Raw genomic sequence first — 25,108 nt, forward strand, 5'->3', positions numbered from 1 at the left:
GCATCTGTATTTCCAACCGTAAAGCATGCAAGGAGGATGTGTTATGGTGTGGGTGGGGGGGCTTTTCTGGTGACACTGTTTGTGATTTATTTAGAATTCAAAGCATACTTAACCAGCATGGCTACCACATTACTCTGCAGCGATATGCCATCCCATCTGGTTTGCGCTGAATGGTACTATCATTTGTTTTTCAACTGGGCAATGACCCAACACACCTCCAGGCTGTGTAAGGGCTATTTTTACCAAGAAGGAGAGTGATGGAGTGCTGCATCAGATTATCTGGCCTCCACAATCCCTAACCTCAACCAAATTGAGATGGTTTTGGATGACTCGGGCAGCAGAGGGAAGGAAAAGCAGCCAACAAGTGCTCAGCATATGTGAGAACTCCTTCAAGACTATTGGAAAAGCATTCCAGGTGAAGCTGGTTGAGAGAATGCCAAGCGTGTGCAAATCTGTCATCAAGGCAAAGGGTGGCTATTTGAAGAATCTCAAATACAAAATATATTTTGATTCGCTTAACAATTTTTTGGTTACTTGCATGATTCCATATGTGTTATTTCATAGTTTTGAGGTCTTCACTATTATTCTATGTATTCTACTATGTAGAAAATAGTAAAAATAAAGAAAAACCCTTGAATGAGTAGGTGTTCTAAAACTTTTGACCAGTAGTGTACTTAATTATCAAAAGTAAATGAAATTGCTAAAATATACTTAAGTATCAAAAGTAAAAGTATAAATAATTTCAAATTTCTTATATTAAGCAAAGCAGATGGCATCATTTTCTTGTTTTAAAGACATAATTTACAAATAATGCTTTTGTGTTTAGTGAGTCCGCCAGATCAGAGGCAGTAGGGATGCCCACGTGTTCTCTTGATAAGTGCGCGAATTGGACCATTTTTCTGTCCTGCTAACTGTTAAAAATTGAACGAGTACTTTTGGTGTGAGGGAAAATAAATGGAGTAAAAATTACAATATTTGCAGTGTTGACCCTTCTTTTTCAAGACCTCTGCAATCACATCCTGACTGATAGCAGCCCATTCTTGCATAATCAATGCTTGGAGTTTGTCAGAATTTGTGGGTTTTTGTTTGTCCACCCGCCGCTTAGTTATCCCCGAGCCGCCTAGTTATCACTTTTGCCTTATGGCAAAGTGCTGGAAAAGGCATTGTTCGTCACCAAACTGTTCCTGGATGGTTGGGAGACGTTGCTCTTGGGGGATGTGTTGGTAACATTCTTTATTCATGGCTGTGTTCTTAGGCAAAATTGTGAGTGAGCCCACTCCCTTGGCTGAGAAGCAACCCCACACATGAATTGTCTCAGGATGCTTTACTGTTGGCATGACACAGGACTGATGGTAGCACTCACCTTGTCTTCTCCGGACAAGCTTTTTTCCGGATACCCCAAATAATCGGAAAGGGGATTCATCAGAGATAATGACTTTACCCCAGTCCTCAGCAGTCCAATCCCTGTAACTTTTGCAGAATATCTATTGTTTTTCCTGGAGAGAAGTGGCTTCTTTGCTGCCCTTCTTGACACCAGGCCATCCTCCAAAAGTCTTCGCCTCACTGTGCGTGCAGATGCACTCACACCTGCCTGCTGCCATTCCTGAGCAAGCTCTGTACTGATGGTGCCCGATCCCGCAGCTGAATCAACTTTAGGAGACGGTCCTGGCGCTTGCTGGACTTTCTTGGGTGCCCTGAAGCTTTCTTCACAACAATTGAACCGCTCTCCTTGAAGTTCTTGATGATCTGATAAATGGTTGATTTGGGTGCAATCTTACTGGCAGCAAAATCCTTGCCTGTGAAGCCCGTTTTGTGCAAAGTAATGATGATGGCACGTGTTTCCATGCAGGTAACCATGCCTGACAGAGGAAGAACAATGATTCCAAGCACCACCCTCCTTTTGAAGCTTCCAGTCTGTTATGCGAACTCAATCAGCATGACAGAGTGATCTCCAGCCTTGTCCTTGTCAACACTCACACCTGTGTTAACGAGAGAATCACTGACATGATGCCAGCTGGTCCTTTTGTGGCAGGGCTGAAATGCAGTGGAAATGTTTTGGGGGGGATTCAGTTCATTTGCATGGCAAAGAGGGACTTTGTAATTAATTGCAATTCATCTGATCACTCTTCATAACATTCTGGATTATATGCAAATTGCCATCATACAAACTGAGGCAGCAGACTTTGTGAAAATTAATATATGTGTCATTCTCAAAACTTTTGGCCACGACTGTACAGATACCCCAAAAACTACTTAAGTAGTACTTTGAAGTATTTTTATTTCAGTACTTTACACCACTGCTCTAACATTATGAGCTGACAATCATATTACATCTCTTATCATTTCCTCTTAAGACAGACATAAAACCTCTCTCACTGACTGAGGGGATCTGTCTAATAACATATATATCCCGTGTTAAGAAAATACTGTCTGTCAGAACAGCGTATGCTTCAGAGAATTGCTAATGTATCACATCTCTCTGTAACTCACCTTAAATGGTTGCTTAATGGACAGTTTGTCATGTTCCTTTGAAATCAAAACTCTGATGCAGATAAGAAACTTTACTGTGTAAAGTATATCATATATATGTCACCCTGTTATGTACTGTATCTCTACAGGTGCACCTTTACTATTAACTCAATTATAATCAAAGTCTCAGTCAGTGTGTGAGCTAGGACTGTGATTTGTAATAGTATAAATGAAACAGGATTTTTAACATACATTGACTGTACATTCTAGTAGACACATCTCATAGATCGAAGTGAAAGGCTTTCCAAATGTAGCCATGTATAGCCCACACTTTTATGATTGGCCGGATATCCTTGAGGGGACTTTGGAGGGGGGGGTGGAGAGAGAGAGAGAGAGAGGGTGGTGGTGTGTGTGACATGGATCTATTAATTTGTGTTGTAATTTGTCATTTTTACACTTGGGAGCGAAATCAATCACCAGAATTTAATAGAATTGGAAAACAAGTGACCATTTCTTTGTTGTCACCTCCCAATAGAGTGATAGACTGCACACACACAACAATACTCCTTTGAAGCATCTTCCCATACATTCCGTGTTAAAAAACAATTCCCCACTCCTGCTGTTTACAGGCTGTTTAACAGTCTAGGCAGGTCCCTAAGTGATGCCACCGCTCCCTATGTATCCCGCCACCATCTGGCTGGGAGTGATTTATCATTTGACTGGCTGCTCTTTAAGTTCCAGCAGTGCACTCAGTAGCACTGCACTTTCTCTGAGGTTATTAATGAATACATCACAACCACTTTTTTTCCCCCAAGGCCGTGAATCAGTGAGAGAAAACTGGTGCTCCCAGTGTCCCGATTGTTTGGGATGAAAACGATTGCTACTCTGGCTGATCAAATATTGATACAGGTACAATCGTGTGGTGGGAGTGGGAGCTATTGTTTTACTCACCAATATACAATATACACTTGATGTCATTGATTTAACTTTCTTTACACTCTGTAGAGCAAGTCTTGAGAAAGAGAGAGGGGGTGAGAGAGAGTGAGAGGATTAGAGAGAGAGTGCGCATCTGTTCTCCTCCAGGGAACGCTGGGCCCTGACACACAGAATCCCACTCAGAGCGGGGGGCATATACAGACTCAACCTCAGAGCTCCTGTGGCTCTTTGGAACCAACTTTCACATCTGTCTTCACACAGAGTACTGAGAAGAATTATCCTTACTGGTGTCACGGACTATAACGTTTCGTAAGACCCTGAGCTCAATGACTAAGCATACTAAACACAGAGGCAGCATGATGATGATGATAAGAATCTTAAACAAGCCTGTCTCTGCCCTGCCTGTCCATGAAATGATCAAAGGACATGAACTCCCATTGCTATGGGCCATCTACAGGCCATGTATTATGTGAAACCCTGAAGGATGATGTAACATGAGGTCCTTGGCATTTGACAAAAAATTTGACTAAATTTGACAAAAAAATGTATGCATCCATAAGATGAAGAAAACACTCAAGAAAACTCAGAACAACAATCATCAATGTACAAGAATTTAATCACATAAAATGAGGTTGAAAAAACACAATAGACACAGAGTTCTGTTGTAAGTATTGTATAAATAAAACAAATATTAAAACATATAGAAGGAAACTCAAACATTTTTTCTTATCATAATAATTACCTTTAAAGAGTAGTGTGACAGAATCATTAGAAAAGCCATTGACAATCTATCCATTCTCAGAAAACACATTCATATGTTCAGGACACAGTTAATCAGACACTGCAGTGTTGTTGTTTTGGAACTAATGTGTACATGTACGTGATTCTGTGGCACTGAAGTGAGGGAGACCAGATGAGTAGTATGACAATTCTGAATGAACTATCACTAGACACTGTCTGTCTTTTATGTCAGAGAGAGTGGTCATGTTCAGTGTGTGGTGTGTCTCTGTGACCCCTCACACTGTGATGAAGGACCCCTGGTCTCTGTTGGCTGACTCTGGCACCACACAACGACCCCTTCGCCTGGTCACACGAAGCTTCCGGTGGAATTTGGCATAGCAACGGAACCCTGAGACAAATTAATAGGAACGCTGTCAGAGGATGGACAAGCAGGCTACTGACATCAGAAACTGAGCCCTATATGTCCTATGTTGGTTGTGTTCTCACTTAAATTCTCTGATGCTCTGTGGCTTTGGCCTGTTACGTCGCTTACTCACCTTCCTCACACATACAGTCATCATAGCACTTGTTGTTGAGGCCGTGGTTGTGAAGCTTGCACTCGTGCTGTCTCAGGTCACAGCAGGATCCTATGGGTGGGGTAGAGGGAGAAACGTCAGGTTATTTGCGTAACCCCGGTTCTCTGATAATATGAGTGAAGTATCTCACTATAGGGACACATGAGAGCCAGTTTCATCATAGCGCTTGATGGTTTTTGCGACTGCACTTACAGAAACTTTCCAAGTTCTTGAAAATTTCCGCATTGACTGACTTTCATGTCTTAAAGTAATGATGAACTGTTGTTTCTCTTTGCTTATTTGAGCTCTTTTTGCCATAACATGGACTTGGTCTTTTGCCAAATAGAGCTGTCTTCTGTATACCACACCTACCTTGTCACAACACAACTGACTGGCTCAAAGGCATTCCTTTGAATTCCTTTGAACTTTTAAGAAGGCACACCTGTTAATTGAAATGCATTCCAGGTGACTACCTCATGAAGCTGGTTGAGATAATGCCAAGGCAAAGGGTGGCTACTTTGAAGACCCTCAAATACGAAACATTTACTGATTTGTTTAACACTTTTTTGGTTACTACATGATTCCATATGTGTTATTTCAAAGTTTTGATGTCTTCACTATTATTTTACAATGTAAATTGTAAAAATAAAGAAAAGCCCTGGAATGAGTAGGTGTGTCAACTTTTGACTGGTACTGTATATATTTTATTAAAGCATTAACAATATTATTTACAGTATATAGATTGTAAACAGTAGTGGGCCGAGTATCAAACCTTGGGGCACCTCTTTATGTAACTCAAGAAACTCAGATTTGACCACATCTACCTTGATGGCCTGAAGTCTGTCGTTGAGATAATTCTGAAACCATCGGCAAGCATCAGTATCCAACTCTATAGAGGACAGCTTATTCATCAGAATAGCATGGTCTACAGTATCAAAAGCTTTTGACAAGTCTACAAACATGGTAGCACAATTCATTCTATCATCTAAGGCATTTGCAATATAATTTACAACAAGCATGGTAGCCATAGTGGTACTACATTTAGGTCTGAATCTGGATTGATTAACATTAAGAATACCATTCACAGGTAGAAAATAACATAGCTGTTTGTTGACCAATGATTCTAGGATTTTTTGCAAGACAAGGGAGCCCGGAAATGGGTCGATAATTATCGAGATCATTACTATCCCGCCTTTATGAAGTGGCAGCACAAAAGCTGCTTTCCACACTTTTGGAATATTTCCTAAAACTAAAATTAAATAAAAAATGTGTGTTACTGAGCAAGCAATGAGGGGTGCTACATAGTTAAGCAAAGACGGGTCCATCTTGGTGTCAATAGCTAACCAGGCAGAAATAACTTCTGTTTCTGTGAGTTGCCAAAAAGAAAAACCAGGACTACCATTTCCCAAGTCGACTGATTCCATCGAGACAACTGAAAGCTGTATGTGGGAAGAACAGTCAACTAACTCGCCAAGACCCGTTTGACCACCATTTATTTCAAGTAAGACACTAGCTGAGATAAAATGCTGATTAAAACCATCACAAATCTTAACTTTCTGAGTAATGATGCAGGAGTCTAAAACTACTTGCTTAGAAAGGGCAGTAGAGGAATTACCCCGCTTCAGTGAATGAACTGTTTTCCAGAATTTAGAGGGATCAGTAACAGTCTGCCATAGAGCTAAGGAAGTATTTTGATTTGACCTGTTTAACCGAGGCAATGCACCTATTTCTCAATTACCAAAATAGCTGCTGATCAGCTAACGAGCCAGTTTGTCTTCACCAGGCTTGATTTCTTACCAAGAGGAGGTCTGAGAGAACAGGAGAGCACCATGGATTAATTTGGTTTTTGACTCTGAGTTGCTTGAAAGGGGCATGTTTAGGGCTCCTGAGTGGTGCAGCGGTCGAAGGCACTGCATCTCAGTGCTTGAGGTGTCACTACAGACACCCTGGTTTGAATCCAGGCTGTATCACAACTGGCCGTGATTGGGAGTATAGGGCGGCGCACAATTGGCTGGTGTTGGCCGTCATTGTAAATAAGAATTTGTTCTTAACTGACTTGCCAAGTTAAATACAAGTTTACATTTTTTAAACCAGTCAAAATGGATGAGAAAAATGAAAGTGCCAAAACAGGGTACTGGTATGCAGCTAGTAAAAAAAAGCCAATCAAATTTATTTATAAAGCCCTTTTAACACCAGCCGATGTCACAAAGTGCTATACAGGAACCCAGCCTAAAACCCCAAACAGCAAGCAATGCAGATGTAGAAGCATGGTGGCTAGGAAAAACTCCCTTGAATGGCAGGAACCTAGGAAAAAAACTAGAAAGGAACCAGGCTCTGAGGGATGGCCAGTCCTCTTCTGGCTGTGTCGGGTGGAGATTATAACAGTACATGGCCAAGATGTTCATAGATGACCAGCAGGGGCAAATAATAATAATCACAGTGGTTGTAGAGGGAGCAACAGGTCAGCACCTCAGGAGTAAATGTCAGTTGGCTTTTCATAGCCGATCATTCAGAGTTAGAGACAGTAGGTGTGGTAGAGTGAGAGAGTCGAAAACAGCAGGTCCAGGACAAGGTAGCACGTCCGGTGAACAGGTCAGGGATCCATAACCACAGGCATAACAGTTGAAACTGGAGCAGCAGCACGACCAGGTGGACTGGGGACAGCAAGCAGTCATCATGCCAGGTGGTCCTGAGGCATGGTCCTAGGGCTCAGGTCCTCCGAGAGAACAGAAATAGAAATATTAACATGATCTATATTAATATAGATCATAAAGGAATTTTTAAATATTTATCTTCACAATTATAGGAGGGTCAGTTTTCAATTTGGTATCTCTAATAATAATGGTCGCTAATATCACTTGCAAAAACACCACTAGCCAAATACTAATGGGGTCGGTTAGTCAGTATAAAATCAATCGATGAGGAGTTTGCTAGGTTTTTTACATTAATCTGAATGGGTTTCATTATCAGCTGAGTCAAGTTGAATTCAAGACAGATATTCTTAAACTGACCTGAGGCATGTGTAAGCCAATCAAGATATAGATCTCCTAACACATCCAGTTCAGATACCAGAAAGGGTTTTAAATAATCAGAAATAATACCAACAGCCCCCACAGAAGTGGCTGGGGGGGCGATAGACAGCAGTAATAAATATATTTGGCATATTTTGGCTTATGGCCACTTTTACAACCAACAAAGCGAGTAGATTTGACATAAATAGCTACCCCTCCCTCTCATTTTTGTCTATCACATCTGAAAATGTTATAGTCCACAATGGCAATGACCTTATCCATAATCAAATTATTCAGCCAGGTCTCCAGAACGTCTGGGCTAGTGTCATGCACAAGACATCCAGAAAGTCTAGTTTAGACATCAGGCTTCGCACGTTTACAGTAAATTGATCAAAAATATAAATGCAACATGTAAAGTGTTGGTCCCATGTTTCATGAGCTGAAATAAAATATGCCAGAAATGTTCCATACACACAAAAAGCTTATTTGTCTCCAATTTTGTGCACAAATATGTTTATTTCCTTGTTAGTGAGCATTTCACTATTGCCAAGATAATCCATCCACCTGACAGATGTGGCATATCAAGAAGCTGATTAAACAGCATGGTCATTACACAGGTGCACCTTGCGCTGGGGACAATAAAAGGCCACTCTAAAATGTGCATTTTTGTCACACTACACAAAGCCACAGGTGCTAAAGTTGAGGGAGCGTGCAATTGGCATGCTGACAGCAGGAATGTCCACCAGAGCTTTTGCCAGATAGTGTAATGTTAATGTCTCTACCATTAGCCAACACCAACGTTGTTTTAGAGAATTTGGCTGTATGTCCAACCGGCCTCACAACCGCAGACCATGTGTAACCATGCCAGTCCACTATCTCTACATCCAGCTTCTTTACCTGCGGGATCGCTTGAGACCAGCCACCCGGAAAGCAGATGAAACTGGGGACTATTTCTGTTTGTTATAATGCCCTTTGGTGGGTAAAAACTGATTCTGATTTGATGGGCCTGGCTCCCCAGTGGGTGGGCCTATGCCATCCCAGGCCCACCCATGGCTGCGCCCCTGCCCTAAATACTTAGATTAGGGCATAGCAAATGTATTTAACTTGACCAATTTCCTTAAATGAACTGTAACTCAGTAAAATCATTGAACTTGTTGCATGTTGCGTTCATATTCTTGTTCAGTATATATGTAACAGTTCAAGCCATCTATGAGATTTGAAAAGAGCAGGAGTATCCATGTTGACACAAGTCAATAGAACTGGATGAGCTAGCCACAATGGGCTTTCTGATTGGATTCAAAGTGGCAGAGCAAATAGTAGAATTCATATAAATGTGCACAAGATTACTATTGACAATACCCCTGTGTTTATGAGCACATGTAGCAATATATTTGTATTTTTTATTTCACCTTTATTTAACCAGATAGGCTAGTTGAGAACAAGTTCTCATTTGCAACTGCAACCTGGCCAAGATAAAGCATAGCAATTTGACACATACAACAACACAGAGTTACACATGGAATAAACAAAACATACAGTCAATAATACAGTAGAAAAAAAAGAAAACAAAAGTCTATTTACAGTGAGTGCAAATGAGGTAAGATAAGGGAGTCAAAGCAATAAATAGGCGAAGTCATTACAATATAGCAATTAAACACTGGAATGGTAGATGTACAGAAGATGAATGTGCAAGTAGAGATACTGGGGTGCAAAGGAGCAAGATAAATAAATAAATAAAGTATGGGGATGAGTAGATAGATGGACTGTTTACAGATGGGCTATGTACAGGTGCAGTGATTTGAGAGCTCCTCTGACAGCTGGTGCTTAAAGCTAGTGAGGGAGATGTGAGTCTCCAGCTTCAGTGATTTTTACAGTTCGTTCCAGTCATTGGCAGCAGAGAACTGGAAGGAAAGGTGACCAAAGTAGGAATTGGCTTTGGGGGTGACCGGTGAGATATACCTGCTGGAGCCCGTGCTACGAGTGGGTGTTGCTATGGTGACCAGTGAGCTGAGATAATGCAGGGCTTTACCTAGCAGAGTCTTGCAGATAACCTGTAGCCAGTGGGTTTGGCAACGAGTATGAAGCGAGAGCCAACCAACGAGAGGGTACAGGTCGCAGTGGTGGGCAGTGTATGGGGCTTTGGTGACAAAACGGATGGCACTGTGATAGACTGCATCCAATTTGTTGAGTAGGGTGTTGGAGGCTATTTCATAGATGACGTCGCCGAAGTCGAGGATCGGTAGGATGATCAGTTTTACAAGGGTATGTTTGGCAGCATGAGTGAAGGATGCTTTGTTGCGAAATAGGAAGCCGATTCTAGATTTAATTTTGGATTGGAGATGCTTAATGTGAGGCTGGAAGGAGAGTTTACAGTCTAACCAGACACCTAGCTATTTGTAGTTGTCCACGTATTCTAAGTCAGAGCTGTCCAGAGTAGTGATGCTGGACGGGCGGGCAGGTGAGGGCAGTGATCAATTGAATAGCATGCATTTAGTTTTACTTGCATTTAAGAGCAGTTGGTGGCCACGGAAGGAGAGTTGTATGGCATTGAAGCTCATCTGGAGGTTAGTTAACACAGTGTCCAAAGAGGGGCCAGAAGTATACAGAATGGTTTCATCTGCGTTTAGGTGGATCAGAGAATCACCAGCAGCAAGAGCGACATCATTGATGTATACAGTGAAGAGAGTCCGCCTAAGAATTGAACCCTGTGGCACCCCCATAGAGACTGTCAGAGGTCCGGACAACAGGCCCTCCGATTTGACACACTGAACTCTATCAGAGAAGTAGTTGGTAAACCAGGCGAGGCAATCATTTGAGAAACCAAGGCGAGGGAGGGTCCAGATTGTCTAGCCCGGCTGATTTGTAGGGGTCCAGATTTTGCAGCTCTTTCAGAACATCAGCTATCTGGATTTGGGTGAAGGAGAAATGGTGGGGGCTTTGGCGGGTTGCTGTGGAGGGTGCCGGGCAGTTGACCGGGGTAGGGGTAGCCATGTGGAAAGCATGGCCAGCCATAGAGAAGTGCTTATTGAAATTCTCAATTATAGTGGGTTTATCGGTGGTAACAGTGTTTCCTAGCCTCAGAGCAGTGGGCAGCTGGGAGGAGGTACTCTTATTCTCCATGGACTTTACAGTGTCCCAGAACTTTTTTGAGTTAGAGCTACAGGATGCAAATTTCTGTTTGAAAAAGCTGGCCTTAGCTTTCCTAACTTTCCTGTGGGCTATTCGATGCTAATGTAGAACGCCACAGGATGTTTTTGTGCTGGTCAAGGGCAGACAGGTCTGGAGTGAACCAAGGACTATATCTATTCCTAGTTCTACATTTTTTGAACGGGACATGCTTATTTAAGATGGTGAGGAAGGCACTTTTAAAGAATAACCAGGCATCCTCTACTGACGGGATGAGGTCAAAGTCATTCCAGGATACCCCGGCCAGGTCGATTAGAAAGGCCTGCTCGCAGAAGTGTTTTAGGGAGCGTTTAACAGTGATTAGGTGTGGTCATTTGGTCGCAGACCCATTACGGATGCAGGCAATGAGGCAGTGATCACTGAGATCTTGATTGAGAACAGCAGAGGTGTATTTGGAGGGGGAGTTAGTTAGGATGATATCTATGAGTGTGCCCGTGTTTACGGAATTGGGGTTGTACCTGGTAGGTTCATTGATAATTTGTGTGAGATTGAGGGCATCAAGCTTAGATTGTAGGATGGCTGGGGTGTTAAGCATGTCCCAATTTAGGTCACCTAGTAGCACGAGCTCAGAAGATAGATGGGGGGCAGTCAGTTCACATATAGTGTTGAGGGCACAGATGGGGGCAGAGGGTGGTCTATAGCAAGCGGCAACAGTGAGAGACTTGTTTCTGGAAAGGTCAATTTTTAGAAGTAGAAGCTCGAATTGTTTGGGTACAGACCTGCAGGCTATCTTTGCAGTAGATTGCAACACCGCTCCCTTCGGCAGTTCTATCTTGGCGGAAAATGTTATAGTTAGGGATGGAGATTTCAGAGTTTTTGGTGGTTTTCCTAAGCCAGGATTCAGACACAGCTAAGACATCCGGGTTGGCAGAGTGTGCTAAAGCAGTGAGTAAAACAAACTTAGAGAGTAGGCTTCTAATGGTAACATGCATGAAACCAAGGCTTTTACGGTTACAGAAGTCAACAAATGAGAGCACCTGGGGAGTGGGAGTGGAGCGAGGCACTGCAGGTCCTGGATTAACCTCTACATCACCAGAGGAGAAGTAGGATAAGGGTACAGCTAAAGACTATACGAACTGGCCGTCTAGCAGGTTTGGAACAGAGAGTAAAAGAAGCAGGTGTCTGGGAACAATAGCATAGATTCAAGGCATAGTGTACAGACAAAGGTAAGGTAGGATGTGAGTACATTGGAGGTAAACCTAGGCATTGAGTAATGATGAGAGCGATATTGTCTCTAGATACGTTTAAACCAGGTGATGTCATTGCATACGTAGGAGGTGGAACAACATGGTTGATTAAGGCATATTGAGCAATGCTAGAGGCTCTACAGTGAAATATGACAGTAATCACTAAGCAGGACAGTAATGGAAGAGGCATATTGATATTAGAGAGAGGCATGCGTAGCCAAGTGAACAAATGTGTCCAGTGACTGGTTGGGCTGGCTGGGGACACGGCGATTCAGACAATTAGCTGTCCGGTGCTAACAGGCTAGCAGTTAGTAGGCCGGGCTAACAAGCTAGCAGTAAGCAGACCGGGGCAAGCAAGCTAGCAGTTAGCAGACCGGGGCAAGCAAGCTAGCAGTTAGCAGACCAGGGCAAGCAAGCTAGCAGACCGGGGCTAGCAAGCTAGCAGTTAGTAGACCGGGGCTAGCAAGTTAGCAGAAGGGCCTTTGGGGGATGTCGCGATGGAGGTATCTCTAGGTAGCGAGCAGGCCGCGGTTAGCAGAATGGGCCATCAGCGCACGTCGCGCCTTAGGGGATGTCGGCATTCCAGTCGTAGAGGATCGGCGGGGTTCCGTGCCCCGTACCGGCAGTAGAAAGGGTCTGGATATTGTAGCCCAGGAGTGGGCTTCGGTGGTAGCCCAGGAGCCCTAGCCAGGCTATCTTCAGGCTAATTGGTGCTTGCTCCGGGATGGAGACGCTGGCCAGGAGTAGTCACCCGGGATTGCGGTTAGCTAGTTGCGAAAATCCAGATGAAAATGATCGCTTGATATGCGCATACTGTAGGTGGAGCTAACAACAGTGGGTCCCTTACGGGAGCTAACAGCGCTATCAATGGAAATTAAATTAATAGACCCACAATTACTATTTACAATACCCCTATCAAATGTGAATCTGTGGAGGAATGATTTCGCTGCGATTTAATAGGAGTAAATACCTTTGAACAGCATCCTCTGCTTCCAAAAGGTGTCAAAATTGTCTACAAAAGTTACAGCAATGGAGCTGCAGTAGTCACGTAGGTAGTGAAGTGCTATTAACCTGCTTAAACGTTCACTACCTCGACCCAGCAAGGGCAGAGGGCTAGAAATCTGAGGATGTTTTTTGATGTCTATCAGAGATCCAATCAGTTCTTCAAAATCCTGTTTCAGCCTACCATTCCTAATGTTATTAAATCTAACATGGAATACAACAGCATCAATCTCCGTGTGCTGATGTAGAACGGTAGGGAGTAGCCAAGTAATATGCTGTACTCGAGGTCTGGGGTAGCACAGGGTTTTTGGTCCAGGAACCGAGACGTTTTGTACTATAGAGATGCCTAAAACAACAGCCAGCGAGATGAGAGGAAATCCACCCATTCCTACGCTTCGCATGAGTCGGGAGACCCGTTGAGGACTAGTGAGAGGCGGTATCTCGTATGCTCGGAACTCTTGGCACCCAGTTCAAGCCTCCCATAACCAGTGAAGCGTCATTCACTGTAGAAGCCACCGGCAAGGGAGACAGAACAGGGGACCAAGGTGCAGGTATCTCCGGATCCAATATTGAAGCATAAGCCCCCAGGGATGAAAGTGCCCGGAACCTCTAGATCCAGGGCGGCGAAGCTGTTTGAAGTCTTTATCAGGTCCGGGCTTCCCACAGCCAAGGAGGCCTCTATTGACAAAAGGCCGCTGCTTTCGACATCCATGGCGAGTGACGTGCCTCCATGGGTGGTTGGTAGGGTCAAGAATAGGAACATCCACTAAGTCATCCAGAAGCATCCTACCAAACTCCATTCTCCAGGGAAGGGGTAAACCCCTTTGGGGAGGGATCCCTGCAGAGCACCGGCCAGTCGGCTGTTGGGAGACAACACGGCAGCGACACTCCCACCAGGCCAGAGCGGCATCCAGCAACCGGAGTAGAAGAAAAAGTAGGCCGACATGGATTCCCCAGTAGCTTGTGTAAATTTGCTATTTGTTTGCTAAGAGGAGCCACTTCACCCCTGTAGTCCTATGCAAGCAAACAGTTGCTACATTGGAAGTCCGGATGGTCCACATTGTCCCAGAAGAGAGCAAAAATAAACACAGCTCCTGCATCTTTGAAAACATTCGTTAGCAACCTTAATTTGAAACTAGTTTAGCTAGTCTAGCTGGGCTTCCATGTCTCTTTTGTTGACAAGAATTTACTAAAAGTTTGCTACAAGCCACAGTGGGTTTGCAAATACAGCCTGCACCCCGCTTCCTGAAACAAGCACAGCCAGTGAAATGGCAAACACACAAGCAACACACACCCGTAGGGCAAACAGAGAGAAAGCGGAGGACTTGCTCATCGTATGGATGCCGGCTGCACATACACTATACGAGCAGAAGATGACCAACTCGCAAGGTGGTGCTGTAGCAACAAGTAGTAAATTGTGGGGCACTGAGCCAAATCACAGGTCAACATGTTATAAGGCTCCACGGTCCCACCCTCTACTTCATTATCAAGCAACTGTTTTCGTCCATGTGAAGGGAAACGTGGTGAGATTCTTCACTTATATTAATATTGTCGGTAGAACCTCATAAAAGGTTTGAGTGATTGCCCAACATGCCGCATTACAGATCTCTTGGATAGAGATGCCTTTGTATAGTGCCCATGACGCAGCCATGCCTCTGGTGGAATGGGCTCTCAAGCCCTCCAGAGGTGGTAAACCCTTGCTATTAGAAGCCAGGGTTAGGTTGTAAGGTAACCTTTGATAACCCTAGGGCAAATAGCAGGTATGAGTGGTGGACTGACAGTGCGTGCAGCTCACTCACCCACTTTGCGTACGTAATGGCTAAAAGTAATGCAGTTTTAAATGAGAGATATCACATTCCTACGCTTTCCAGCGGTTCAAACGGCTGCTGTGAAATGACCTCAAGCACAATAGATAGGTCCCACGATGGGACTAACGGCTTGGACGCTGGGCATAAGCAACACACCTTTCATAAAATGTCAACTCAGGGGGTGTTTTCCCGCTGTATTATTGTCGAAGCCTATTTGACAGGCAGAGTCTGCAGTACCTCTTAATGGTGGAAAAGGCTTTCCCCTGTCCAAAAGGTCCTGCAAAAAGCATAGTACCTCTGAAACAGAGCATTGGAAGGGAATGAACTGTTTCTGACCGTACCATCTTTCAAACATACACCACTTATTGTCATATAGTGAGCTTCCAGAAGGGACGCTTGCCTTAGGCCTATTGCATTGATATTCATCCTCTCACGGGCCAGGCCCAAAGAGTGCGCAAAATCTTTCCATTCACTTGGGTCAACAGATCACTGTGTAACAGCAGCTGCTAGGGCTGGTCAAAACAATCTCCGCTAGCCACAGCTGTCCTGGCCATTGAGGGGCTGTAAGGATGAGGGACACGTTCTGATCCTTCACTCTGGATAGAGTGGGAAGGATCAGACAGGGGAGGAAGCGCATAAAGCTGCACCCTTGGCCATGGGTGTGCCAGCGTGTCCACCCCTAGTGGCGTATCACTGCCAGCTAGTGCAAAGAACAGCGGACAGTGTGTGTCTGCGCATGATGCAATTAAATCTACAGAAGCTTGTCCGTATCTCTCCCACACTTGGGCCACCAATTTGGGATGTACATGGGATTCCCTCTGGACAACATGTCTGCTATTGTGTTCATAACACCTGGAACATGAGTCACAGGTTAAGAGAAGAGGTGCTGCTCCACAGAATGAGCTTGTGGACTAGCCTGCATACAGCTACAGAGATCGGGCTCCACCCTGGCGGTTGATGTGTGCCTCTACAGTCATATTTTCCGTCCTGAGCAGGATGTGACAAATCCAAAGGAAAGGCAGAAAATGTTTTAGGGCCAGAAGGGCTGTAAGCAACCTGAGGTCATTATTATATTATATTATATATTATATTTATAACCAAGATCTCAGCGATCACTGCCTCATTGCCTGCATCCGTAATGGGTCAGCGGTCAAACGACCTCCTCTCATCACTGTAAAACGCTCCCTGAAACACTTCAGCGAGCAGGCTTTTCTAAACGACCTGGCCGGGGTATCCTGGAAGGATATTGACCTCATCCTGTCAGTAGAGGATGCCTGGATATTTTTTTAAAATGCCTTCCTAACCATCTTAAATAAACATGCCCCATTCAAGAAATTTAGAACCAGGAACAGATATAGCCCTTGGTTCTCCCCAGACCTGACTGCCCTTAACCAACACAAAAACATCCTATGGCGTTCTGCAATAGCATCGAACAGCCCCCGTGATATGCAGCTGTTCAGGGAAGCTAGAAACCATTATACACAGGCAGTTAGAAAAGCCAAGGCTAGCTTTTTCAAGCAGAAATTTGCTTCTTGCAACACTAACTCAAAAAAGTTCTGGGACACTGTAAAGTCCATGGAGAATAAGAACACCTCCTCCCAGCTGCCCACTGCACTGAAGATAGGAAACACTGTCACCACTGATAAATCCACCATAATTGAACATTTCAATAAGCATTTTTCTACTGCTGGCCATGCTTTCCACCTGGCTACTCCTACCCCTGTCAACAGCACTGCACCCCCAACAGCAACTCGCACAAGCCTTCCCCATTTCTCCTTCTCCCAAATCCATTCAGCTGATGTTCTGAAAGAGCTGCAAAATCTGGACCCCTACAAATCAGCCGGGCTAGACAATCTGGACCCTTTCTTTCTAAAATTATCTGCCGAAATTGTTGCCACCCCTATTACTAGCCTGTTCAACCTCTCTTTCGTGTCGTCTGAGATTCCCATAGATTGGAAAGCAGCTGCGGTCATCCCCCTCTTCAAAGGGGGGGACACTCTTGACCCAAACTGCTACAGACCTATATCTATCCTACCATGCCTTTCTAAGGTCTTCGAAAGCAAAGTCAACAAACAGATTACCGACCATTTTGAATCTCACCATACCTTCTCTGCTATGCAATCTGGTTTCAGAGCTGGTCATGGGTGCACCTCAGCCACGCTCAAGGTCCTAAACGATATCTTAACCGCCATCGATAAGAAACATTACTGTGCAGCCGTATTCATTGATCTGGCCAAGGCTTTCGACTCTGTCAATCACCTCATCCTCATCGGCAGACTCAACAGCCTTGGTTTCTCAAATGATTGCCTCACCTGGTTCACCAACTACTTCTCTGATAGAGTTCAGTGTGTCAAATCGGAGGGTCTGTTGTCCGGACCTCTGGCAGTCTCTATGGGGGTGCCACAGGGTTCAATTCTTGGACCGACTCTCTTCTCTGTATACATCAATGAGGTCGCTCTTGCTGCTGGTGAGTCTCTGATCCACCTCTACGCAGACGACACCATTCTGTATACTTCCGGCCCTTCTTTGGACACTGTGTTAACAACCCTCCAGGCAAGCTTCAATGCCATACAACTCTCCTTCCGTGGCCTCCAATTGCTCTTAAATACAAGTAAAACTAAATGCATGCTCTTCAACCGATCGCCACCTGCACCTACCCGCCTGTCCAACATCACTACTCTGGACGGCTCTGACTTAGAATACGTGGACAACTACAAATACTTAGGTGTCTGGTTAGACTGTAAACTCTCCTTCCAGACCCATATCAAACATCTCCAATCCAAAGTTAAATCTAGAATTGGCTTCCTATTTCGTAACAAAGCATCCTTCACTCATGCTGCCAAACATACCCTTGTAAAACTGACCATCCTACCAATCCTCGACTTTGGCGATGTCATTTACAAAATAGCCTCCAATACCCTACTCAACAAATTGGATGCAGTCTATCACAGTGCAATCCGTTTTGTCACCAAAGCCCCATATACTACCCACCATTGCGACCTGTACGCTCTCGTTGGCTGGCCCTCGCTTCATACTCGTCGCCAAACCCACTGGCTCCATGTCATCTACAAGACCCTGCTAGGTAAAGTCCCCCCTTATCTCAGCTCGCTGGTCACCATAGCATCTCCCACCTGTAGCACACGCTCCAGCAGGTATATCTCTCTAGTCACCCCCAAAACCAATTATTTCTTTGGCCGCCTCTCTTTCCAGTTCTCTGCTGCCAATGACTGGAACGAACTACAAAAATCTCTGAAACTGGAAACACTTATCTCCCTCACTAGCTTTAAGCACCAACTGTCAGAGCAGCTCACAGATTACTGCACCTGTACATAGCCCACCTATAATTTAGCCCTATCAACTACCTCTTTCCCAACTGTATTTAATTTATTTATTTATTTTGCTCCTTTGCACCCCATTATTTTTATTTCTACTTTGCACATTCTTCCATTGCAAAACTACCATTCCAGTGTTTTACTTGCTATATTGTATTTACCTTGCCACCAAGGCCTTTTTTGCCTTTACCTCCCTTCTCACCTCATTTGCTCACATTGTATATAGACTTGTTTATACGTTATTATTGACTGTATGTTTGTTTTACTCCATGTGTAACTCTGTGTTGTTGTATCTGTCGAACTGCTTTGCTTTATCTTGGCCAGGTCGCAATTGTAAATGAGAACTTGTTCTCAACTTGCCTACCTGGTTAAATAAAGGTAAAATAAATAAATAAAATAAATATGAGCAAGTGGGAGTTGTGGGGACCAGAATCCGTTCACTGCTCTGCCCTTGTGGGCTGTGCCCCACCCTGTGACAAATGTGTCTGTCGTCAATACTTCCTTGCAAACACTACCCCTAGTGGAGTGCCTTCGGCAAAGACAGAGAGGTCCATCCAGTGGCGAAGAGCCGGGACAGACTTTGAAGTGGCTGCAATGAAGGACAGCTTGCCCCAGGACCTGCCTCTACTCGGTGAACTCGCCTCCGGGTTAGCAGTCTTCTGCGACGGTGGGGGTTTGGAACCCCTGGCACCAGTGTACTGCCCTCGTCCTGCATTGAAGTTACACTGGCTGGTTGCAGAAGTTGAAAGCCTCGCCTTCTGTCCTGCGAAGTTCCATCCTACACATACACATTCTGGAGGACGGAGGAAGAAAAACATTCAGGCCAGGGAGAGACATGCCGGCAAGTGAGGAGGCACAGCGTTCGGGGTGGAGGTGGTTAGCCATACCCTGCATGTCCATGGTAGCAAAGTCCCTAGCTGGGACCTTGCCCGACAGGGTCTTTTTCCAGTTGTGTTTGGCCTCCGCCAAGCAAGCTGGAATCGCAGGGACATCCTGTTTCCCAGGGACAGAACAGGATGGAAGTCTCTTCCAATCAAATCAGTCTCTTTCAGCATTTCACTCAATATTGAGCTTGGCTGCAGCCCGTTTGTACACATGGAGCAGCCGATACTCCATGCTGGGAGAGAGGGACCCTTCCTCCCTGGGGGGGGGTTCTTCCTCCCCTTCTTCATCGTCGTTGTGGAAGTGGTGCAGAATACTGTCATCCTCCTCCTTGTACATCCCCTTGTCTCCTTTCCATGTTGCTAGTTTGTCAAACAGTGGGTGGAAATCCAGGGGTGACCGTCCATAACCTCAGCTCAGCTGGTTTCATTCAGGGTTGTTGGGTTGCCTCTTGGCCTGAAGGCTGGGAGGAAGAAGAGCCTTTCGGCGCCTGGCACACCCTACTTTTGAGACTCGACTTCTTGCAATGAGTGCAAGATTCAGGATTAGCGAGAGCTGCCTGAGCATGCTCCAGTCCCAAGCAGGGGGTCTGCTGGGTTCACCCTGTGCGGGGGTAGTAGTAGCCATAGCTCTGGCTAGTGGGTCCAGGCTATGCTTGTGATGGCTGATGCTTAACCGTATAGCTAGCTAGTGTTCACATCATGAGCTAATTGCTAGCACGCTGCTAGCTGAAGAAAAAGTATGTGGCGTAACTCTTTGGTGAGCTAGCTAGGTTAGTTTTGCCTTGCAGTGTGGGCTAACCAAATATTAAAAGTCTATTTTCTGTCTTTTACCGTGATGGGGAAAAATAAGCATGAAGAATTTAGCTAAGTGGTGTATTGGGGCGAAGGCTAGCCGTGTAGTGCTAGCATTGACTGGAGACTGAGAAGTAAACTTTTCCTTTGGGTGGGTGTGCTCAATTCATGCAACGCAAAGCTGTTATCTTGTACTAGGCAACGCGTCCTGTATAGGTCCCCTTTGAGCAGTTAAGCAGGAAAGCAGTGGTTCAAGTCGTGCTGAGGAGAGATAGATAGAGCTTGTTCTCCGTTAAGAAACTGATAATGAAGTAGAGTGTGTTACCGTGGCACCTATTTACCATACACTATTTGCCACACTTCCTGTCTGCCTTTGACAGACGTGTTATTGGAACTTTCTTTCACAAAGAAAAATTACTTTCGGTTGTAAATTCAAAAAACGCAAATGTTTCAACCATCACATGGCCTTTATCATAATGAGCTTTCATGAGACCATGACCTGAGTGGCCAGAGATCAAGGGTCAGCAGAGTCGTGGATGGAGGACAGTTTAGTCACTGACCTGGGAGGCAGTCCAAGTGGTGGTCACATGGCTCGATGGCATCAGCGTCCACCGTCATGTTGCCACTGCTTAGGTTCTTACTACGACGCTTGTCTTCATCATGCAAAATAAAAAACAGATTATCAGTAAAGTACCAGTAAAGTACTTCAACCCAGGCTCAGACAAACATATGGACGATCAAGCAAACACTTCAATGTCAAAGAAATAACAAATATATCAAGCATGTCTATCCTATGTCTATCCTATGCAGTACAGTATGTTCAAAAGGATCATTAGGGTTTTTTTGTGGAGTGAACACATATTCATGTATGACTTTCCACCAACATTAACATTAGCTGTATCTTCTCAAACTGAGATGACTAAATGTGTATTTGAATAAAGTGCTAACCTTTCTTCCTGGAAGAAGGCCAGGCATCCACTGGCTTCATGTCCTCGTAGTCCGTCCAGTCAAACAGCGTCATATCCAGAGTGGGCATCACCTCTCCTTGCACTTTCCCCCGGCCTGACTTCTGTAATGCAGAGAGAATATTATAGCCACACTTCAGTGGTCTATAACTACATTCCCGTAGTTGAGGTGAACAGACACCTGGTCCATAAAATGGCCTGTTAGTTGTGGACACTCAGGACTTCACAGCCCAGAGTGCTTTACATACCTTAAGGGAACATTTCGGCATTTCGTGTATGATCAGTGAGAAAGTCCATATTGCAAATGTACGGTCCCTTACTAGACGTCCGAAAACGTTTGTAAAATTCGCGGTCGGCGTCGGGCCGTGCGGTAGGGCCAGACCTACCGGGAAGTCATCAAATTAACTTTGTCGGACATTCGGTTTCCGTTTTATAAAATAAACAAGTTTTTGACCGTTTTTCCGCTATCCCGGAATTTCCCACAAGAGGGCATACGGAATCATATGGCAATTTGGCAAAACATCACGAATCACGACGGGGCCTTATCTCGAAAACGGAAAATATTTCGAAGCCGAAACTTGGTGAGCGTAGGTTTGGCATAATGGGCAGTTGGCCCCGAACAAGATGGCGTCTAGGCCTCAACGGTTTTTGAGTTATGGCCGTTTTTCTGGGATTAAAGGTCCTAAATGGAAATAGAGAAATTATTTTTCCACTTCAGGTCAAAGTCAAGGAGCCTCCGGTGTCAATAAAAAAAGAACCAGCCATTTATCTATCGTCATTTAAGAGAAACGGAACAATGACAACTTGGCGATGGTCACAAATAGGCGTTTTTTTTTTTCAACGGTTACAGATCCAGTTGCAGGGTGTTCATACGAATCTTTTTAAAGTGTGCTGCGGAGCTCTGCGAGATTTCTGTGATTTTCTATGATTTTCTGAAATAACACACACATACTAAACCCTCCGTAAATAACTCAGTTCTTAACGTAAAGACTTAAAACTCAGGATTCTGTAAAAGCATACCCCAATGAGGATATAAAAATCACACTAAAACACAACTTGGATGGAGGGACGTATTGGGGTGCGTAGAGACAGACAGTGGCTGCAATAGTTAGCTTTGTTGGAGCTAAAAAAGAACCGTCAGACCTAGAGTTCCGAAACTTTAGAAACCTGTTCTAGACCTCCGGTCGATGGTACGTGGTGAGTTACGTGGCTCTAGACGGTTCTCGGACCGAGAAACAGCCTCGTACATTTGCAATACCTTCAATTCATTTTGACCATTACGAAAATGACGACGTTTAGAAAAGTCTCAGAGACGCAAGGCTAGGTGCATTGAAACCGGCTCGGCCCATAGAGACGGACCCCAACGTTTCTGTCCGATAGCTCGTTCAAGGACCCCGTAGCAAGGCATGGAAAAAAGTGGATTTTCAGCACCAATTAGGGTTTTTCTCGGACGCCAAATGACCTATCGAGCCGAAACTCGGGATTCGGGGTCGCCTCACATAGGACTTCACATAATGTCCGAACTGGACCCGCAGCTAGAACGTAACTATGTGTTTTACCTTTTTATTATGTTTTAAACTAAAGGCGCTGTGAATTATGGGACTGCTCTGACATATGTGATAGTTGGCTTCTAAATGAGTAGTAAAAAGTGGGTTTGGTGTCATAATGACATCTAATTGACTGATGGACACTGACTTGCTAGTTGACTTTTGTGCATTTGCAATATGTTTAAACGGAGAGGGACCATCACCAAAATGGCATTCTGAAATCAACACAAAAAATGGCATCACCATAGTCTCCAGACTGTGCTGAGTTCAACGAGCTATCCCGCTTGACCGTAGCTCGCTCGGTCTAAGCGCAACGACCATTAGAAAAGTAGGCCCAAAATGAAGCCTGCCCCACAATGTCATTTGCTTTTGAGTGACAGTGAGAGAACCGTTTAGGTGAGAAGAAAAATTCCACCACATGAATGTTCCTAAGGTCCTCCCGATCCGTGCAAGCCTAACCTTGACCGTGTGGCATTAACCCTTAACAGTAAAACAGTGTTTTTTGATCTCACAGATTACAGTGTCATCTCTCCCCATAGGAATACATTGCCTGCACCCCTAATTTCAACCTGAAGTCTATATGGGTTATGAATGCCGTATGAACCGGTCTTCGGTACCAGTCCATCAGGCCACTATGAGGTCTACCTGTGTTGATTCTGAGCTTCCTGGACCAACCGGAAGTGGTTAAAATGCCCCTAAAAGTGTTTACCCATACCCTGCCTGCAGTTTGAGAGACATAGTGCATTCAACCCTGTGTAAATCAGTCAGTTCTAAACGTAAGGACTTAAAACTCAGGATTCTGTAACAGCATACCCCAATGAGGATATGTGTTGATTTATAGCTTCCTGTGCCAACCGGAAGTGCCATAATTGGTGTCTCAGGGGCTGTTTCGAGGGGTTAAAAAAGTCTGATCTTTCCAAAACTTCATATGTGTGATTAGGCAACCCCCATGAACTGTAAATCAGTCATTTTTCCCAAAAAAAATCAAAGGAAAAAAAAATCACACTAAAACACAACTTGGATGGAGGGACGTATTGGGGTGCGTAGAGACAGACAGTGGCTGCAATAGTTAGCTTTGTTGGAGCTAAAAAAGAACCGTCAGACCTAGAGTTCCGAAACTTTAGAAACCTGTTCTAGACCTCCGGTCGATGGTGCGTGGTGAGTTACGTGGCTCTAGACGGTTCTCGGACCGAGAAACAGCCTCGTACATTTGCAATACCTTCAATTCATTTTGACCATCACAAAAATGACGACGTTTAGAAAAGTCTCAGAGACGCAAGGCTAGGTGCATTGAAACCGGCTCGGCCCATAGAGACGGACCCCAACGTTTCTGTCCGATAGCTCGTTCAAGGACCCCGTAGCAAGGCATGGAAAAAAGTGGATTTTCAGCACCAATTAGGGTTTTTCTCGGACACCAAATGACCTATCGAGCCGAAACTTGGGATTCGGGGTCGCCTCAGCTAGGCCAACACATAACTTAAGAAATGGACCCGCAGCTAGAACGTAACTACGTGTTTTATGGTTTTTTTATGGTTTGAACCCAAGGCGTTGTGAATTTTGGGCCAGCTCTGAAGTATGTAATAGTTGGCTACTAAACGAGTTGGAAAAAGTGGGTTTGGTGTCAGTTTGTATCAGTTTGGTGTCAGAATGATATCTAATTGACTGATGGACTCTTGTCCACTTGACTCTTGTACATTTGCAATATGTTTAAACAGTGAGGTACCATCACCAAAAGCGACATTCTGAAATCAACCCTAACGAGCGATTGAGATGAACCAGAATCACTGCAAAGCCATCCCGAGTTCATCGGGCCAGTCAATTTCACATTCCTGCAGGATTTTTATAGCATGACCAATTCGTGATGGTACCTGCCCATTGAAACATATTGCAAATGCACAGTGACTTTGAAAAAGTAAGGAAACATAAACAAAAAAAATCCATTTTTTTTATTTTTGGGTGACCAGTTGCACGTGCATTTGCAATATGATTCTATAGTGAAAAAACATATTGCAAATGCACAGTGACTTTGAAAAAGTAAGGAAAAATAAACAAAAAAAATCTAAAATTTTTTGGGGGGGATGACCAGTTGCACGTGCATTTGCAATATGATTCTATAGTGAAAAAACATATTGCAAATGCACAGTGACTTTGAAAAAGTAAGGAAAAATAAACAAAAAAAATCTAAAATTTTTTGGGGGGGATGACCAGTTGCACGTGCATTTGCAATATGATTCTATAGTGAAAAAACATATTGCAAATGCACAGTGACTTTAAAAAAGTAAGGAAACATAAACAACATTTTTTTATTTTTGGGTGACCAGTTGCACGTGCATTTGCAATATGATTCTATAGTGAAAAAACATATTGCAAATGCACAGTGACTTTGAAAAAGTAAGGAAAAATAAACCAAAAAAATCTAAATTTTTTTGGGGGGGATGACCAGTTGCACGTGCATTTGCAATATGATTCTATAGTGAAAAAACATATTGCAAATGCACAGTGACTTTGAAAAAGTAAGGAAACATAAACAAAAAAAATCAAATTTTTTTTGGGGGGGGTGACCAGTTGCACGTGCATTTGCAATATGATTCTATAGTGAAAAAACATATTGCAAATGCACAGTGACTTTGAAAAAGTAAGGAAACATAAACAAAAAAAATCCAAAATGTTTATTTTTGGGTGACCAGTTGCACG

The 25,108-nt window shown here is 44.1% G+C and overlaps 1 protein-coding gene across 2 annotated transcripts in view; it reads right to left on the reverse strand.

Annotated features, from left to right (window-relative positions):
• Nucleotides 1–4,002: 4,002 nt before the first annotated feature.
• Nucleotides 4,003–25,108, reverse strand: part of LOC139414308 (draxin-B) — a 35,526-nt gene continuing 14,420 nt past the window's right edge. The window contains exons 4-7 of one of the 2 annotated variants that reach the window (XM_071162226.1): nucleotides 20,851–20,971; nucleotides 20,463–20,555; nucleotides 4,683–4,772; nucleotides 4,003–4,534 (exon numbers count right to left, since the gene is read on the reverse strand). In XM_071162226.1, the coding sequence (XP_071018327.1) occupies nucleotides 4,422–4,534; nucleotides 4,683–4,772; nucleotides 20,463–20,555; nucleotides 20,851–20,971 (417 nt within the window). In that variant the 3' untranslated portion in view covers nucleotides 4,003–4,421. The remainder of the gene's footprint in view (nucleotides 4,535–4,682; nucleotides 4,773–20,462; nucleotides 20,556–20,850; nucleotides 20,972–25,108) is intronic. The other variant, XM_071162227.1, reaches the window with a different exon arrangement.

This window comes from Oncorhynchus clarkii, chromosome 7 (assembly GCF_045791955.1).
Source record: "Oncorhynchus clarkii lewisi isolate Uvic-CL-2024 chromosome 7, UVic_Ocla_1.0, whole genome shotgun sequence".
NCBI lineage: Eukaryota > Metazoa > Chordata > Actinopteri > Salmoniformes > Salmonidae > Oncorhynchus > Oncorhynchus clarkii.